This window comes from Zootermopsis nevadensis, unplaced genomic scaffold (genome assembly GCF_977971745.1).
Source record: "Zootermopsis nevadensis isolate Lab colony 2312 unplaced genomic scaffold, Znev_1.0 Znev_ptg000030l, whole genome shotgun sequence".
In the NCBI taxonomy this organism is placed as follows: Eukaryota; Metazoa; Arthropoda; class Insecta; order Blattodea; family Termopsidae; genus Zootermopsis; species Zootermopsis nevadensis.
In genome coordinates this window covers 7,409,435-7,429,168 of record NW_028259162.1, presented here as the reverse complement: position 1 = coordinate 7,429,168, position 19,734 = coordinate 7,409,435, and the positions used below count along the sequence as shown (strand labels likewise).

The 19,734-nt window shown below is 36.4% G+C and overlaps 1 protein-coding gene across 8 annotated transcripts; it reads left to right on the top strand.

The window, feature by feature from the left end:
* Positions 1-1,029: 1,029 nt before the first annotated feature.
* On the top strand, positions 1,030-19,729 carry MFS3 (major facilitator superfamily transporter 3). 8 transcript variants are annotated; one of them, XM_022066659.2, is made up of 11 exons: positions 4,475-4,611; positions 5,991-6,144; positions 10,256-10,443; positions 12,345-12,578; positions 13,835-13,922; positions 14,852-15,078; positions 15,705-15,854; positions 16,343-16,475; positions 17,362-17,517; positions 18,343-18,428; positions 19,350-19,729. In XM_022066659.2, exons 3-11 carry the CDS (start codon positions 10,303-10,305, stop codon positions 19,536-19,538), a joined length of 1,404 nt encoding a protein of 467 aa, XP_021922351.2. In that variant the 5' UTR covers positions 4,475-4,611; positions 5,991-6,144; positions 10,256-10,302; the 3' UTR covers positions 19,539-19,729. The 8 variants fall into 8 exon arrangements, with proteins under 8 accessions (XP_021922347.2, XP_021922345.2, XP_021922351.2 ...); XM_022066655.2 differs by lacking the exons at positions 4,475-4,611; positions 5,991-6,144 and adding an exon at positions 1,030-1,478; XM_022066653.2 differs by lacking the exon at positions 5,991-6,144 and having other exon boundaries at positions 4,308-4,611.
* The last annotated feature ends 5 nt before the right edge of the window (positions 19,730-19,734 follow it).

Here is a 19,734-nt window from a genome sequence, read left to right as displayed (position 1 = left end):
GCTACAAAAGTTGCGAAAGGAAAGTAGGCTGAAAAGAAAAGACCTGTGGCATAATACGACACAAAACCATGTCAAAATCCTGATTTTTGCTCAGATATCATATTATCCAATGAATGGGAACGGGACATGAAGCGGCTGAAGTGTGAAGTTGACCACTCACTTCCATCAAATAGCAGGTTATGAATGTGTGGAGCTTAGCCACCACTCCCCCAATTTAATGACAACTTTTACCGTTTTCCGTCAATTATAAAAAAAAACATAGAAAATTGGAACTGTCAGTATTGAGTTTTCCAATTTTCTGTGGTCATAGATGTTCATAAAATAAAATATACTTTGATAGCGAACTAAACATTTTACGTTCTTCAGGGAACTTTTTACTCGGTGCCCTACGTGAGCGATTAAATGCGAGCGGTTCGAGTTGCTTGAGTGAAGCGAAAATATTAAAAATATCAGAAGTCCTTGCTGCCTCCATCATCAGGGTAAACTTCTACCAGACTACACGGCGCAACAACCCAGAAAACAGCAATCTTCGAGGAGAATAGAATTTACTGACTAGCTGTAAATCTGTCAGTTTCTCGAGAATGATTATACTCCATGTTAGTTTATTAATTAGTGATTTTTCTCTGCCGTAGCGTGTTTCCCTTCATCTTCTCTGCAACTGGAAATGTATCTGATGCAAGCCTGAGTTTAAAAATAACATTTCAGGGAACGGTGGAGTTGGATTCATTTCAGTGAAGCCTGCGACTTGCTGGAGCACTTAACCGTAGTATTTAATAGTAAGACGTCGTGTTTTAAGTACCATTAACAGCCGTGTTGTGTCATGTTTTCCATATTAATAACATGCTAAAAAGATATTGTATGAATACGTTCTTCAGAGGTAGAGCAGTGTACTGGAACATAGTCATGAGTGACTGATGTATATGTCTTTGGTTCCTATAGTAAATGGGTTGTCGTAATCAGAATTGGCATTAGGGCCAGAATTAGTAGCGATACATGTATTCTTCCCGAAATATAGCAAACATAAAAGTTTCTTTAGAATTTATTTGTAAATTGGCCAGTTCAGTCCGTATTTTATTGTAGTGTGTGCGAATGCACCTTTAAATTCAGTATTTATGTACGATGTCGTTCGTTGTGAACTCAAGAGTTGACGTAATAACTGTAAGATGTGCTGATTTCATTCGGAATTAAAGACGTCCTTATTATATTTTGTTGCATGTTGTGACATCTGAAGTGACAGGATCCTGGGCTACGTTTTGGGTATATTGGCGTTTCAGACGCGTGCGCGGTGTTACAGTTGGGGGTGGGAGGACAGAATAGGGCGAAATAGTATTTGGTTGGTCTCGTTCTTAGAACACCGTGTGATATCAGAAGTGTCTTCTCGCTGAGTTGCTTCTTGTGACTGAAAGTACGAAGTATGGATGGGAAACCTCTGACTCCCGAGAAAGGAACATCAGTGCATCGCACACGATGCTTCTTCCGTAAGTCTGATGCCTGTACTGCAATTTGTGATTATTGTGACCATTTCACAAAAGTTGGAACTTTAATTGTTTAACATAGACACCCTAACCTCATATATTTATAATTTTCCTAACCATTTATGAGATAATACTCCGTTTGCTTTTTAGAACTTTATGAAATGTACATTCGTTATTACGTAAGAAACGATTTTCTTATATGTAAAACTTTAAAATTATCTACAGAATTAATTCCGCTATGTTTAAAATTACAAGTCATTACATATTCTCTTCTTGCAAGTGAATTGAATATTGAATCATTGTTGCATATCTGTTTATAAAAGGGCATCTTTAGCATGTGTTACGGTTACTTTCGATCAATTTACGGAAAGTCTCGTAGCGTTACATTGAAAATTGTATTTTCTTTCTCGTTTAATTTCGTGACCTCTAAATCACCTTGGCTGCAGCACGCGCCCAGCTTCCGAGCACTGACCCTACTTCCAAGACTAAATTATCTGAGTGAAACGTGTAATGTATCATCAATAAACTTTGGAATTTCGCAGATGAGATTTAATAGGTTGGAATTCGTTCTTTTCCGTAATTACTTAAATACGTTTTGTGTCGTAGCGTTGAATGTGGCGCGTGTGTGTGTAGCAGGGATGTGTCAAGTCCGGATTGTGAGCCGGATATGACCAACAAGAAACGTGCATTAGCCGATCGCACTGATTGAGTGAATCTAATACTATAAAAGTATTTATCCTCACAGCAGTGTTTTTAAACGGTGATACCTTGGTGTACATAAACACGAACTGTTTATTGTTAAGAAAGATGTGCTTGTTAAGATTTGAGGTTTTCACAGACGTGAGTATGAAGATTTCTGTCTTCTGGGTTGTTGCGCTGTGTAGTCTGGTCGATGTTTACCAACGTTTCAGAGGTCATACTGCCTCCGACATCAGGACGATGTTCAAGTGCTTGTTAATTATTACATCACAGTTTAGAATAGGTCGTATTTAATCGTGAAAGAACGCCTGCAGAAGATTAAAAATATCACTCTGGTGTGTTAAACTTAGACATTGAAATCACTTTTAAGGAAAGATACATATTCGAAAATAGTTATTTCACCTGACATTAAGAGAATCGAAATCACTGTGTCCCTTCTATAATAATGCAAATCTACGTTAAACTACACATGAGCCGGGATAGCTCAGTCAGTATAGTGACTAGCTACGGGCTGGACGACCGGTGTTCGATCCCCGTCGGGGGCAGAGGATTTTTCCTCTAGCCTCTGCGTCCAGACCGGCTCTGGGGCCCACCCAGCCTCCTCTACAATGGGTACCGGGGTTCTTTCCCGGGGGTAAATCCGGCTGGGGCGTGATGCTGACCACTCACCCCCATCTAGTGCCGAGGTCAAGGAAGAGAGGAGCTATACCTCCACTCACCCCAAACGCCTACATGGCGTATATGGGACAGCTTTACTTTACTTTACGTTAAACTACATGCGATTTTCATTATTAGCCTTTAGGATAGGTCGGCGTTAATGTGTATGACGGCACCTACCAACCATATTTTATGAAGATGGTTTCAATGAAGGTGGGTGGTGCTTGATTGACGCTAGAAGTAACTGAATACCTTATACACGAACTCTGAAGCTTATTAGGTGCGTGCCAGGTGCGCAGAAGTGTCCAAAAGTCGATGCCGTAGTTCGTATGGGATCACTTTGGATACTCTGCCCGATTATGTTATCTGCAAACGATCCATCAAATGTTGTTTACTATTTTGTCGTTTACGCTTGTAAATGTTTATTTTCTATTTTAGTCACTTCTTCTTCGTGAATTTGAGATCATCTAACTCGGAAGTTTCATCATTAGTCTGCCCTGCTGTTTCCCCTCTTTCTATATGCGCGTTTTGTTATGGTGAGGTGCTTTTAAAAATTAAGTTGAAGTACCTACCCTCTTTCCTTCAAGTTTCGCACTTTTGTGTACTCCATTGTATGAAATCACATTGCCGCTCGTTTTAAACAGAATTTTTTGAGGGGGGGGGGGTGTTGCGGTTGCGTGGTTAACTTTCCCCGCTTCCTGCCGGAATCCAGCAATCCTGGCTTGCTTTTTCCTCAGTCCCTTCAGGGATCATGACGAGTTCCTTTCGTATCCTTTTTAATTTATCATTCACAATTCATTCTACTATTTGACACAATGTAAACTTACGGTTTTTAACGCGCCGTTAAATAAATCTGGTTTCAGTAAATTGTATTGTATTGGCCGGTTTAGAACACTCATCTGATCACGTTTCGACAGAAATAATTCTCAGAAACACTTGCGTCAGCTGTAGTAATGAATGCGCTGGTAGACGTGCCTTGAAAGCCCACATACCTGTTGGCCGTCTGCTCATCATCGCAGTCCTACAACCTACATAATAGACAGGCACGTTAAATCTACATTCCGCGGGGCATTAAATAATTTCATTTAAAAGACAAAAGAAGGACGATGTTTGTCAGCCATTAACCTCTGTTGTTCAATTTTCAGTAAATTTACTAACATGAAGTTATGTTTTTCGTTCTTTCTGCGAAAGTAAAAATTGTGTTTTTGGGTTCGCGCTGTCGCGTAGTGAAAATCTAAGTTTGGGTTGTTTCTGTTGCATTTGAACGCATGACCACCAAAGAAGCCTGTAGTTACGAGAGTAATCTGGAATTGAATAGATGACAGTGTTTTTCGTACTTGTAACAATATTGACGTGATATGTGAGCAAACATACAGCCGCTGTTAACAGAGATAAATGCGGCTAGATATGGTAAAATTGTTTCGGTTGAGGGATAGAACTGCACTGAAACCAAGAACTTATAACGCGCTACTACGCGTCGGTTCGGTTATTCATACCAAGAAAGTGCGATTCTCTGAAAGTGTGTGTGCACTCATGCACGTTTTATTTGTCGTTATTCCTGAAAAACGACGTGACGCAACAGTAGGCGTCTATTAACAAGCTGTTACATTACAAGGCGCGGTGCCACAGGATTAGGTATAGAGAGTTGGTTGCTGCTCGCTCAGTCACTGCTAACAGTGGAGGATGGTTGGTCAGGGAGAACGTCTGGTGGTTCAGCCAGGACAGAACCACATGTACGTACCAGTCAGGGACTCGGGTTCAGGTTCCAGACGACTGTCAGGTAGGTAATGCCACTTTTGTTTTGGCACGTTGATAAACAAACACAAGACAGGGGGCTGGCGCAGAAGTGTAAATTGTCAAATGTAAGGAATGTTGTAATTTTTCTATTTATACGTACCAGTTCTTAATTCGCTTTTGTTACATCAGATGTAGCGAACAGCGCCCTAACGTTTTTGGCTGTATGATCCACTTTACCGAAAACTGCGGTCGGCGAAGACCAACTGGTACGGCAGCCAACTGAGCTGAGTGATGTTGGGAACTTTAAAATCTTTAAGATGACTGTCTTCTGGGATGTAACACCGTAGAAACCTCACATTCTACTTAAAATCTTGAGTTTTTGATAGAAAGTAATGCAGGCCAACGTTTTGGAAGTTGAAAGAACTTTTTTTATAACCGATAATCTTACAAACTGCAGCACGTTGCATTTATTTCCTGTAACTTTGAGACCTGCCTGTGGGCAGTGGCCTACATGTGTAAACCATTATCTTACAACAAGGTCGTTTGCGTATTTCTAGTGGGTTTGGCCGTTATCTGATTATGATCGTCTACTTTCGGTCCATTTCAACCAATCAATTTACTTCAACGGGTGGAACACAACTGTACTGAAGTCTTTTTATCGAATCATTCTGTTATTGTTCGTGGTATGTTGTATATGTATGAATGTATGTCTGTTTATAATAGGCCTAGTGTTTGCTTTTCATTTGGTGTATACAACAATACGAACTTAGTCACACATGTTAAATTATTGGGTGAACAGCGACATGATTTCAAAATTAATCCGTCATAATCAGCCTGACAGTATTTTCCTGTTGAATTAAATCATGGTTATGCCAAACTGTAAGGTAACACTAAAAAAATATACCCATTAAAGGAACTACACGTGTTATATTTAACAGCCATTTCTATAAAACAGACCAAAATCAAAATGATGTCATGCATTTTATTGGTGTAGGTCGTGGATAGTAATGTGTTCTTAACGTGGATCAAGACGTGGATAACTTAAGTCTCTTCCTTCCATTTATTATTGTTATTACAAAATACTAATTTCCGTAAATTTTATAAACTATAATATTGTCTATTAGATATGTTTTCTGCCTTTTAAAGTTTGTTGCAAAAAAGGTAATGTTAATGTCTTAATTACAATTCCGAATTCGTCTTATGTTCTTACATTACCAACTCGACATGTGTTCGAAACAGACGTGTTCGAATTTAATTAGATAAATATATCGTACTTTATTTAATAGGCTACGATAAGTGCGAAGAAATTTTCGTAAACGTTTTTCCTTGATTCATATCACCCGTGCAGATAAGGTGTCCTTATGACATTTAAGTAAAATAAACATTTGCTATCTGTACCCAAATTCCAACCTTTCGTGACAGTTCTAGGCGTATCAGAATCCAGTAAATGCGCTGTTCCAATGACGGACGACGAAAATGGTATGCAGGCCTGTGTAATCTATAGTGTGATACACGTGGCAAAGGGAGCGATTGTAAGATGATTAGGATCAGTGAGTCTGAGGGTGGAAGTAGAAAGGTAAGTGGTCATGACCAAATTTCAAATAATGTCCCTTATTTGGAGGGCAAAGTAATATAAGAAATCACTTGGGTTAGTCGGTTTTCGAGCGAGAATCGAACCGAGTTCTTCCGAACTTAGTCACTCATTGTCTTCGCACACAGTGGCATGTATTATAGTTTCATTTTTAAGTGTTTTTTATATAAAATCGGTTTGTAATAAATCTTATAACATGATTAAAATTGTTACACAATCATCATTCTAAATGAGATGTCGCAGATTACCTTACAGTATGCAGTCGATCTGGAGAACGAATATCCTGGCAGAATTTCGTTTTCTTTCCCTGTTCCACCAGGTAAATGCCGGGAGACTACCATAAATTAGGCCTCGACCGCTTCCTTACACTACCTACCGTGTCATTTATTAGTTATCTGATCATTTAACGCATTATACTCTAAACTAGGGGTCGGCAAACTACAGCCCGCGGGCCAAATCCGGCCCGCCGCCTCTTTTTGTACGGCCCGCGAGCTAAGAACGGATTTTACATATTTAAATTCTTTGAAATTTCTAACTGCTTTGTGCATTTCCCATGCTGTCAAAAATTAAAAGAAGTGAAATCTCCATTCCCGCACAAATTTGCAGTGGATATATTTTCTGAACTCAAACTACAGTTCCAGCAGAGTTTTTCGGATCTTGATGCAAATGTAGAAGACATTTCCATATTTCAAAATCCATTTGACCGTACAATTGAGAAGCTTCCACCTAACCTTCAATTGGAAGTGATTAATCTGCAGTGTGATGATATGCTAAAAAGCAAATTTCAAGAGAAGAATCTAACAGAATTCTATAAATGTCTTCCAAGCGATGAATACGGTCAATTAAGATCATATGTTCGGGGATTTATATCTGTATTTGGCAGCGCCTATCTGTGTGAAAAGACATTTTCAAAGATGAAATATGTAAAATCTCAGTACAGGTCAGCATTAACGGATGAACATTTACAGCCAATTTTGATGATAGGGAGTACTGAATTTAAACCTCAGTTTGGTGAAATGATATCTCATAACAGGCAATTCCATTCTTCTCATTAGTAGAGCTGTATTTCAAATGTAGTCTACTTATTATTATGACGTTACATTTTGTTCAATAAATTTGTTAAAACTTGGGTTTTTCTTGTTACATAAGTAGGCTTACCTATATAAATATCCTCGAGTTTGTCTCTTTGCCCGCAGAGCCTAAAATATTTACTATTTGGCCCTTTAGAAAAAATGTTTGCCGACCCCTGCTCTAAACTGTCGACAGCATTGCTAAATAAACCACAAATAAATGAGTTTAGTTTATATTACTAAAAGGGCACTTAATCAGTGTCGTTTTTATTTTAAAAATATCCGTTCCGTAGCTCAGTCGGTTGGCTGGCTTGCTTTCTTTACACTCTGGAAACTTCCTTTGAAGTTCGTGGTGGACGATGTCGAACTGGAGTGGGTTTCCCTCAGAGTTCTTCGGTTTTCCCCTGCGTCTATCACTGCTTCACGAGATGTGTGATAGCTCTGACGTAGCAACACGTATCTTGCCATTGGTCTCAAGTTCCTAGCTTAATTTTCTGACTACGCATTTGACTTGTATCGGTATATAGGTAGCTCAGTTTTATAGTAATTTCCAAAAGATAAGCGACTCCGCCATATGTCTTCAATTCTGCATCCGGTGTATCAGTTTAGATTGATACGTGCTGGTAGGAGATGCGTTAAGTCACGAAGAAGGCTTGTAGTGTGACCTAACATGAATTTATTTCCAGGTAAGGAGACATTGCAAATCATGAAGAGGGCTTGTAATATAACGCACTTGAAAATGGAAGTAATGATTTTCTATATGTTAACTTAAATAGAAAAGGAACATTGATCCTTTGTTCCTCAATATGAAATTACTGATAAAAACACAAAAAGTTGTTAGTGAAAGCAACTTTTGATTCTGTTAAGGTTTTAACTGGGAATCTCCAGAACGCAACCAGGTCAGCAGGGAGTTGTCGATTCGTCGTAGGATACACACAGTCGTCAGCTATTAAGGTTATAAGAACGGTCTAATGTTGGATCTGAGATGATTATGAATCAATTGTAGTGGACGAAAACAATTGCAGCCCCATTGAAAGTTTAGCGCCATTTGACGTAGGGACTATGAAATATCTCCTTTAGAAGTTGACCGCAAGGTTCGCTTTGTTAGTCATCTCATGTTCTCGTTCAGTAATACCAGCAAAAGGATTATTTAAGTTCCATTGAGATGTGTTTATATGTGGCTTTGCCCCTTATCCGTTAGGAACTGGAGCGACGGTTCGAGTTTTTTTACGTAGTAATTTATATTTAAACCCACGCGATATGAATAAACTACGATGGACAAGTTCCAGTACGCACTTGGTGCATTGCGAAAAGATAATGTTTTTATGTGCGTCTAATTCGGGTTGAGAGGGCGATATGTGAGTGTGTTTGCATCAGGGTCGTCATTCCACTGCACCACTTCGAACACTTTTCGGTGTGTGGACGACCGAACGTCGCGGCCGAGTAGTTGGCACTCCTGGTTCGTATTCGGGAGGACCGGGGTTCAGATCTCCGCCTGGAGATCGTGGTAGTGTTTTAATGGGTTTCGTTAGTTCAGCTAGGGAAATTCCAGGATAGTACATTAAATTAGGCCACGGCCGCATCCTTCGTGAGAATTTTTAGACCTGGTTAACAAATTAATCTTACTAATTTTCTTAAGACTTTTTTTAAAGATAAGTAAGCTTCAATGTAATCATTGTCTAAAGTTCGCTGTATTGTTATCGGCAAGAGTTTGTTTTAATGTTAAAGTTGTTTTATTGGTGGACAAGCAAACATATTTCATAACGTGTTTTGCTGTATCTAAACAACTGCTGATAATGTGGCATCATGGGGCATAATAGTCTTGACAGGTGCCAAAATATGATAAGAGCTCTGACACTTGTATCCATGAACTGTAACCTCTTGCAAGTTAAATATACGGTGAATGAACAAGTTTCAGACTGACCTAAGGAGAAACACATGTAGAATTGAATGCACATTTAAATGTAATACAAAATTAAACTTACAGAATGGTTTAAGCAAAAGTGGTGACCTCTCCGGTCGTTGAAGAAGCATGAAGAAATTTTCTTCACAGTTTGTGTATGGTATTAGCTTGAACTCGGGGGAGTACTGGTTCGAATCCCATTTGTTTGTGTATTCCTTTAATGGTATTGAACTGATTTACCACACAAATAACTCTGCCTAGTATTTAATACAAAGAGAAATAGTAGGAAATATTGCCCCATTAATAAAAACTGCAGAAGAGAGTAAACAAAGAGAGACGTTATTTGAACAGGCGTTCTTAAAATAACGATTTCAGCATCTGCTGTAAAGCTGTTTTGGAAGTTCTTCCTAAGAAATAAAGATTGTCTCAATTGCCTTTTTGTATTGATTACAACAAAGTTTGCAAATACTGCTATAGTTAGCGTTGCATTTTAAATGGGACTTTTTTGCCAATGAAATTACTGTTGGGTTTAAATGGAATTTTATTGATGAGTAAGAACTATAAAAAAAATGATTTTATCATGCTTGTTTCTTTCTTTTTTCTTCTTCTTTTCAGCATTTCTTAATGTGTTTATTATGTAACATGTGAGGAATAATATCTGACTATGTTTTGTAAGGAACTTCAACATTAAATTGGTATTTGCACTAAATTAATGCAAGGTTAATGAGATACACAAAATCATAAGCACGTTAGAAAATATTTACTCCAAACCATTGCTTCCACTTTTTCTCATACTTGATAGTAGTGGGCATTGTCAAATTTGCATTCATTTTGTCATCTTATCTTAATGACGACAGACTTAATGATGCATCAGTTATGTTAAAACATTGTGTGTCTGAAGTGCCAGTTATCCATGATGAAAGGAATCCTTTTTTCCACTTTATCACCGAGAAACTATGGGCCTGGTTTCATATAATTGTGGTTAAATTTAGATTCTTCTCTTCACTACCACGTTCAGCACAGTTCTGAGACTCTTCAGTCCTTTTTTATGGAACTTCACGTTTACCTTCCATCCCATGTGAAGGGTACAATATCGTTACTGTGATTTTTCCATTTTTTACAGATTATGTGAAGATCCGCTATGTATTTGCCGTACTCGGTTTCATACTTATGGCTATCGTGTATGGGCTGAAGGTAAACCTGAGTGTAGCCATTGTTGGCATGAGGAACCATACTGCAGAGAAATCTGGCCCAATAAATATAACACAATCTGATTGCCCTAGTGATGTGCAAGATGACACAGCTAGTAAGGTAAGTTTCCTTAAAAATTAGTCACAGTAAAGTTTTTTTGAAATATAGCATATACCAGAGATATTTACAAAACTGTTTTGTTAGAGAACGGGTTCTGTAAATCAGAGGTAAACAAGTTTTTGGGATGTGGATAAAATATTTTATGCCCAACATACGTCAGTATCATTTCAACTGTCACATTGTGCGAGATAAAATAAAGCAACCGTAATGTAATAAACATTGTTCACAACATGGAAATAACGTATAATATATAAGTCGTACAAAATCCTTTCATTCAAAAGTTACATTTCCTGTGTTTGTCTGATTGCTATTCAGCCATAACTGTTTTAATGCCCATTGTTGTTTTGCAGCTATTTAGTGCATCAAACAATCACTATACCATGGTGATAAAAATAGAATGTCAGTTAATGGGAACATTGTTAAATACGCAGTTTAATTATTTCAGTACAGTTTATTTTTAAAAAATAGTAGTGATGAAAGGCACTGTTGCTAGTTATGGTCAGAGTTGTGTTAGACTTCACTTCAAGTTCTGTAGACCATTGATACTCAAATATTCACAATTAGTTTGCATGGTTACATAACATTTTTTTCTATCATTTTTTCATCTATTCTAAACCTTCCAAAACTCAGTTACACTTATAAATAACCTAAATGCATTTGTGCTGTTTATTCTTAAACAGTGTCTTTACAAGCTTAATTTAGAGGTCTTGTCAGTCCGTCATGTTTCATTACAGAAATTACCTGTCAGACTTCTGTGGCATTTGGTGTCTTTCTGCACTGAACTTTGTTGATGAAATTTAATTTTGTCCCATTCATTTAATTAAACATTACATAACCTTGGCTATTTATATGACATATTCTGGGAATAAGCAACCTTTACTAATTCTGAAGGATACAACATGAGATATGAACAAACCTAAATTCACAACTGAGATCACCCCAATCAGTTGGACTATATTAATTCAAATGCTAAAAATATAACAATGGGGGGAGTGTTGTAATCATGATGTGGGTTGCTGGCATGACCCCAAGCAGATCACATAAACAGATTGACATCACATGTTTACTTCATGTGTATATCAAGTGTTTCTTTAAGTTTCAATTCCAGGCATTCTTGACACATTTATCTAACATCACAAACAAATCTTATGATAAGTCATGTCCACGTATTTGTTAATGTGGGCAAGTAAGGATTTCTGAGCATAAATATTGATGTAGGTCTGCTTATTGATTTTAGTTGTTCAAACTCTTTATCATCTAATATTTTGTTACTGCTGTTTTATTTTATTTTTTTATTTATTTGATGTTCTTTATAGTAAATATAATAATCCATAGTATGTCCCCCTCCCCACAAAGTGCATAACATGAACAAATACTGGGGTGCCTTTTCATTACTGCAAGGCGCATTGGCTATTCATATCTATTAAATGCATCCAAATTGATATCAGTTGCGAACGTGTTGGTGATGCACATGCTCAGATCATGGGTTATTACATAATCATTCTACTCCATGGTTTCAATCAGTTGTCACATTGGCATTATTAACCACATGAAGTTATAAAGCCTTGAGTTTGGAGCAGTCATTTGTGAAATAATATCCATTCCAAATTTCTTGAAAATCCTTACAACACTGTCTACTTATTAAATGCGTGTAGATGGATATCATAGGTTAGCTTAGCCTAGCATAGTCTAGCTTTGCTTAACTTTGCTGGTAGGTGAGCATCCTGTTTTGATTTCTTCAACTAAATTCCATTCTTACTATCACAATATTATGCCTGTCACTTACAGTAATTTATTCTATACTTATATTCTGTGTGCCCCACACACGCGCACACCTCTCTTCCAGTTCCGTTTTCATCATCTTACAGTAAGCGAGCTAGAACTTCTCAATTTTATTTCAGGATGGTCCTTTTGAGTGGGGTGAAGAAGTAAACGGTGTCATCTTAAGCTCTTACTTCTTTGGTTACTTGGTGAGCCAGGTACCTGGTGGGCGTGCAGCAGAAGTATTCAGTGCAAAATGGATCCTGTTTGCTTCAGTAGCTCTCAACATCATTCCCACACTTCTCACTCCTCCAGCTGTAATGATACATTGGTCGGTTCTGGTTGCAATGAGAATAATTGAAGGAGTTGGTGGTGTAAGTAAAACCTCATATTTCTCTGTTCAGTCATTCCTCCTTTATATATATATTTGACAAGTGTTTTAACTTATACTGAATGCATTTACATAGTACGAGGCGCGTCCTCAAAGTAAGTTTCCCACTCGTCCCACAGCTAGCAAACCTTATATTGCGCGAAGCGACTGTGCGTACGTGATAGAGCAATGACGTAGCATGGCTCATGCACTAACGGCACTTCCCGCGTTCTCACAGTAGCATCGTTGCAGCTGTTGAAGATGGAGGTTCTTATTCCAGCTCCCGCCGACTGTGAAGTGCGGTCAGTGATAACGCTAGGCCGCACACGGCTCGACGGACAGCAAGTCTCCTGCAGGAGTTCAGCTGGGAGGTGTTTAATCATTCACCCTACAGCCCGGACCTCGCTCCCAGTGATTTCCATCTTTTCCTACACCTCAAGAAATTCCTGTCCGGTCAGCGTCAGCGTTTTGAGAATGACAGAGAGGCGGAGATGGTTGTCACACAGTGGTTCCAATCCCAGGCTGCAGACTTCTACGACACAGGTATTCAAAAGTTGGTCCCACGGTATGACCAATGTCTCAATTCCGGTGGCGAATATGTTGAAAAATAGCTGGACACTTGCTGTATCTGTTGCAATAAATATTTCCATGAAATTGTGTTTTGTTTCTGTAAACGGCCCCAGGGAAACTTACTTTGAGGACGCGCCTCGTAGAATGGGCAACCGATTTCTTTGGAATATGTCCAGGATTCAACAGTGCATTTGAATTGTTTGATTTTTGGTATATATTTTACTGACGTAAATATTTGTGTGTGAGCTATAGGAATCACACTTTAATGAGGCCTTAGTTTGTTATGTATCAAAACATAACTACAGTTGATACTGCAGTACAAATTTAGCAGTAATTATATTTAATAATAGAATAGTTTAAAAACAATTTACAATGGTTTTCACATCATTTTTACCTGTGAGTTTTTTTCATAGAAATTATTGTAAGGCTATATGTATATTTTATGGAAACATGTTTTACCAAACATGTAGATGGTTGATTATTTTATATGAAAGGGAAGACTCCAGTTATCACACATTGCTGTTCTTGGTTTGATCACATTATTTATAGATCTGTCAGAACAAATTTGAAAACATTTGTAGTGTTTTGTATTTCTGTTCTACATGTGTATGCAATATAACAAGCCATCTTTGTATTATCAGTTATAATAAAAAAATAATTATGATTTAAATGTAAGTAATTTTGTTTCAGGGATTTTCATTTCCAGCATTGCATGTAATGATTTCCAGATGGGCACCAGTTGAAGAACGCAGTCTGATATCTTCAATAATTTATGCAGGTTGGAATAGAAATTTTTCTCTCCCATTTTGTAACCTTGAAATTTATCAAGTTTGTGGCAAAACGGTGATGTTGGAATGTTTATTATATATCCAAGAAGAAGTTGAGGAGACAATATCACAGAGTGTGCCTTAGGACAGTCATAAGAAAAGCAGGATTTTGGTAGTATTAGATTTCAGGTGTGAAGTTTCTAATTTAATCTCTGGGTTTATGGTTAATGAATCGATTTAAAGTATTTAAGATGCCTAATTGATAAATTTCTTACATTATCTACCAGAATATTTTGTTCCTCTGAATTTTTTTTTAAGTTGTTTGTGATTGTGGTAATGGCTGCAGACAAATCAGAATGTTTCCATTTACTTTCATTGTCCCAAAATTTCTTATTGATACTTAAAATTATTGATGACATGATAAATAACAATGTAGAATCATATATAAGCTTACATATGAAAATTGTTTGCATTCCTGCCTTAATAGTTCTATAAATTCAGATAACAAGATGGTATTTTTTCATCAAACACTCAACAGCCTTTACATTTGCTTCTTGTTAAATTCAAATGGTTATGATGTGTAATGCTAATATAAATACATATAAAGAGAAGTCAGGTAACTGGTTTTATTTAACTGCCATAATTCTCTGTATGCTATAGTAAGAAGTAATACATTTGCGACAAACTTTACACCTTCCAGTGTCACGAAGAATTGTGTAATGGATTCTTAGGTCGCTTGCAATGTCCTTTGCTTTTTCATGCTGTATTCTGAAAGGGCATTCAACATCACTGCATGTGGATTAAATTTCACATTTTAAAATATGTTTGTGATATATTTAATTGTCTGGTTTGGTGACATACATGCACATAGGTACACTTTTATTAATAGGTACACTTTTATTAATAAATGTTAATTTCATTTGCTGTTGCTTTTTAACAGGCACTGCCATTGGTACTGTGCTTTCCCTTCTCTTCACTGGACTTATAGTGGATTATATTAACTGGGAAGCGGCATTCTACATCATGGGAGGTTTGTCCAGCATCTGGTGTTTGCTGTGGTGGCTGCTAATGACAGACAGCCCACGAACAAACCCATATATCTCAGATGAAGAACGAGATTATATCACCAGTTCTCTTGGTGAAGATAAGGAAGAAGTAACACCAAAGGTGAAATAAGTTTGGAAAAAATCTACCATTTCTCTAATGACTGTATAATGTTATGTTATGTAATGCAGTTTTGAGAAAAATTAATGTAATTTTAAGAATAGGCTTGTAGCCATTGTTATTTCATTATATATCGATAGCTCATAACTGGTAATGTGTCAAGGATTGGTCTTTTTATATCATATTGTATATTAGGATGATTCACCAAAAGTGGTCATAAGCATACCAGTAGCAGTGATATATCCTGTATGCAGCAAATCCCTCTATAGCAAATGGCAGTGAAGATGTTGAGTCCTGCTATGATACAGTGAAATAAACATTGAACTAAACCATGATTACCAAGTTTATAGAATAATAATGTGTCTGATATCTGTCGAAATAAATAAAAAAAATTAAGTTTACCTTGGTAGAATTAAATTGCCTTTGTAGGATAATTAAGGTTATATTAATGTAAAAAACAGGCAAAAAATTCAGGGTGATAATGTTATGTATATTCTGTAATGTGAAATTATAACTAAAGGAGTAACTTAAAATAATGCAATATTGTGAGATTTAGGTTCTCGTGTGGTGTCACACAGCTCAGAAAAACATTGACATCATTGCAACATTCTTCTAATTTTTACTTTCAGAAACTATCAGTGCCATGGAAACATGTGTGGACTTCATCTCCTTTCTATGCCATCCTGTTTTCTCACATGTTCAGCAATTTTGGATGGTACATGCTTCTAATAGAGACACCTATTTACTATGATCAAGTCCTCAGACTCTCCATGAACCAGGTACAGTGTAGTTTTGTTTTCTTTAACTCAATACTGCTGGCAACATACATATATAAATACAGAAAACTCAAAAGAACATGATTGGTAAATTAGCATGATGATTAAATCACATGTAAGATTTGAGGTTTACACAGCGGTGAGTATGAAGATTTCTGTCTTCTGGGTTGTTGCGCCATGTAGTATGATAGATGTTTACCAATGTTTCAGAGGTCATACTGTGCATTGTATGAAATTGCATTGATGTGACTTACATTTCAAATTTTTGGGGACTGGAACTTAGAATTTTGTATGAACACGTTTGCCAATAGCAGCCATTACGATAAATATGAAACTTAAATTACCATGAAGAGTAAAGACTTCAAAATATTTTTGATTGATTTATGGATTACTTGGTATTTGTTTTTCAGTTACACTCACATCTTACTTAGTTAATGGAAATTCCTAATCATTACATGTTACCTTAAGTTCAAATATTTTATATTTTGCAGATTACCATCTATTCTTCATTACCATTTTTTACATTGTGGCTGTTCTCACTGGCACTAAGTGGATGTCAGAGTAAACTGATTAGAAAGAAGATATTAACTGTTACAGCAGCCAGGAAAATTGCTACATTTTTGGGTAAGTGTACATGCAATATTGATTTGTAGATGTGTATTAATTTATGGCATGGTATGCTATGTAAGCTTGAAGTTTTGTTATAGATTTAGGTTGTCGAAATTTCTCGAAGTGCACTTACACTTCTGTTGTATAAATTTGAGCCATGACTATGAGCCCTCAACCTTCAATTTATGTATTTAACTTTTGTTTGTAAGGATATAACATTCTTGGAGGTATATTTTTCATTGTCCAAAATCTGGAATAGTGTCAGATTTTCTTCTGGCAGAATAAACTCGATTAATTTTCTGGAGCTCTTGGGGAAAGCTGAAATGAATGTGTGAACTTCTAACAGACTTGACAGCCTTTTCCTACCATGAAGTTAAAATGCAGAAGAAAAATCAAAATAACCAATAGTTATCTACAAGTTTATTTTATTTTTTCTTTCATAACAAAGTGTTTTAATGAATACATTGGGCTGTGCCATAGCTTTGGCAGTTAATTACTAGCTTCTCACTGTGGATGCCCAGGTTCTTGTCTAGGGCAGTCCATGTGGGATTTGTGGTAGACGAAGTGACGGTGGAACCGGTGTTTTAGAGTTCATTTTGTTTTCCTCTGTCATTATCATTCCACTGCTGCTTCATGTTATATATCTGGTGATGGACAGTGGGCCTGTTAGCAGCCCCAGTTCCACAGAGATACAGTTTCCTGCTTTGCAACAATGGCAGTAATAATAAATACATTTAAGGTAATTAGACTATACAGGATATTGATTTCTGGAGCCTTTCTTCATAGAGGACTGGAGAAATGGTTTTAGGATTCAAAAGATTTTTTTTCCTCAAAATTCAGTATAATAATGTATTTGTTAATCATCTGCAAAACTAAATATGTGTAATTAAATTTGTTCCAGCATCTGCATTACCAGCTCTATGCCTTGTGGCTGTAAACTTTTTACATTGTGAGATGGGCTTAATTTTTGCATTCATGGCTGTGGGCACAACCTTAATGGGTGGCATGTTTTCTGGATTTCTTAGCAATCACATTGACATTGCTCCTCGATTTGCAGGTAATAAATTTATATGTATTCAGGGACTGTGAGTGTGCATAAATTAGTGAGTAAAGAAATTTCTGGAACTGCTACTGAAGTGGGTATTCATAATTATTATTTCATTTTAGACACAAAAAGCAAACCAAGAATATTTAGTTTTAAACATTTCTGTCACAAAAACAGATTTTGCAGTTTTTAGAACATATTTGCAATATGATCTAAGCCTAATATATGAAGTGTTTTATTGTTTTTAATTTTTCATAGTTTTATTTTTTAATATTTCCGAATCTGGATTATAATCAGTTGAAATTAATACACATTCTAATAATGTTACATAATCCATCAGTATGAATTATGGCTCTTGACTTGTCATTGTTATTGTTATTGTAACAATCATGTTACTTCATTTCATTTGCTGTACTTCACAGTGTACCAGTTTAGTAGTAAAAAATTGGATTTGTCTTACAAGGACATATGCAGTCCCAGGATTTTCATAGGTTTGGGTTTTTTCTAAATAACATTTTAAAAAACCAGTTGTAATAAAAGCATATTTTAACCTCAAAGACAAGGACAAAAAGTAAATCTGCAGAAAGACATGAACAATCTGGATAGTACAGTATAGTGCTGATTATGATTCTATATGCAACAGAAAGGAAATTGAAGTATATTTTTAGCACATATTGTATTAGGAAGAATGACAATGAAAATATCAATAGTGGATGAAATAACTGTTTAAAAACCAGGCTGATTAGTTCTGAAATAATAATTTACTTAAAAAAATTTACATTCTTATATTTTTGGTTGCCCAGTGCACCTAACACATGAATTGTTATGCTGTTTAAGGAACTCTGATGGGAATCACAAATACTGTCGCCACTATACCAGGAATTGTTGTACCAATCATTGTTGGACAGCTCACCAAAACAAATGTATGTATGCTTAGTTATTATAATTAGTATCATATCTCTTTAATATCTTTTACAGCAGGCATGCTCAGCTGGTTGCCCTATGGGGCACTCAAACCCATGCCCTAAGCCTTGCTGGCAGGGACTGTATGAGCAGCAGCTACAGAGTTAGCAATACTAAGATGTAGTGAATATTAAGAGGATGGAACATATGAGCATGTTGCAAGCAGTGCTTGGTAATGGCTTCCTTATAGTTACTGACGTACTGTGGGCATGCATGACTATCTTATGGTTTATGTCAGGGCAAGTATTGACTTACATAAAAGTCAAACACACTGGAAATCTGAATTTCTAATTGTCAAGAAATTCATAATGAGTAATGAGAAAACAACAAATCTTTTATTTTGTTTGAGAAAAATGTCATGTTTTATATTGTGAAATTTGGTTTTCACCATGGTGAAAATTTCATCTATGAAGGAGGTCATGGGATCCTTCAAAATGTTTATAATCACCTACAGCACTTTGCAACATAATAATCCAGAAGACCAGAATCTGTTATTTTATTAACATATGAAATATGATTGAGTTAATAATTAACTGCACTTTTATTAAGATTTACTGAGATTCTACTACTGTATTAACAGTATCTCTTCAGTTAAATTAAATTTCTCTGTAATTGGTGAAAAATACTGTACAGATCTTGATGTATTAAGATGCCCTCACTTCTCACTATAGGTGTTAGGACTTCTGGCACTTGTTATTGTTTCTGACACATGACATTCTACAGATTATTAAACTGATCTAATCCTGCAAAGCTTTTCAAGTAGACTTTCAATACTTGTCTGATTATGACATTTACTAGAATTTCATAGAGTGCTGCATTATAGTCTACAGTTTCTTTAGTATTTGAATGTATCATGATTTTATTGCAAATACTTCTTTCAGCACACAAGAGAGCAGTGGGGTATCATCCTTAACTCTGCAGCAGCATTCCTGATTGTAGAATCAGTGGTATACACAGTGTTTGGTAGTGGGCAAGAGCAACCCTGGAACAATCCGAATGTTGCCATTATTTCTAAAGATGTGGAACAAAAGGAGGCAACTGAAGATGAGGATGAGGACACAAAAATGTAATGATGCCTGTTGTTGACTTATTCTCTGTATAAAGTATGTTTATTTATTTTTTTTTATATTCACTGACTAGATAATTGGCATGTATTTCAAGAAATGTTAAAATGTATTCAAAACAGTTTTAGAACATAATTTACAAAAATAACCAGTGTGAATGTATGAGAGAGTTAGGAATAAAGATGGCTCTCCTTCAACATTT

Coding starts and splice junctions, on each gene's coding strand:
- MFS3 (XM_022066653.2), top strand. CDS start 4,515: ATGGTTGGTCAGGGAGAACGTCTGGTGGTTCAGCCAGGACAGAACCAC. Junction 12,579..13,834: donor TAATTGAAGGAGTTGGTGGT/GTAAGTAAAACC, acceptor ATTTTGTTTCAG/GGATTTTCATTTCCAGCATT. Junction 15,855..16,342: donor TCAGACTCTCCATGAACCAG/GTACAGTGTAGT, acceptor TATATTTTGCAG/ATTACCATCTATTCTTCATT.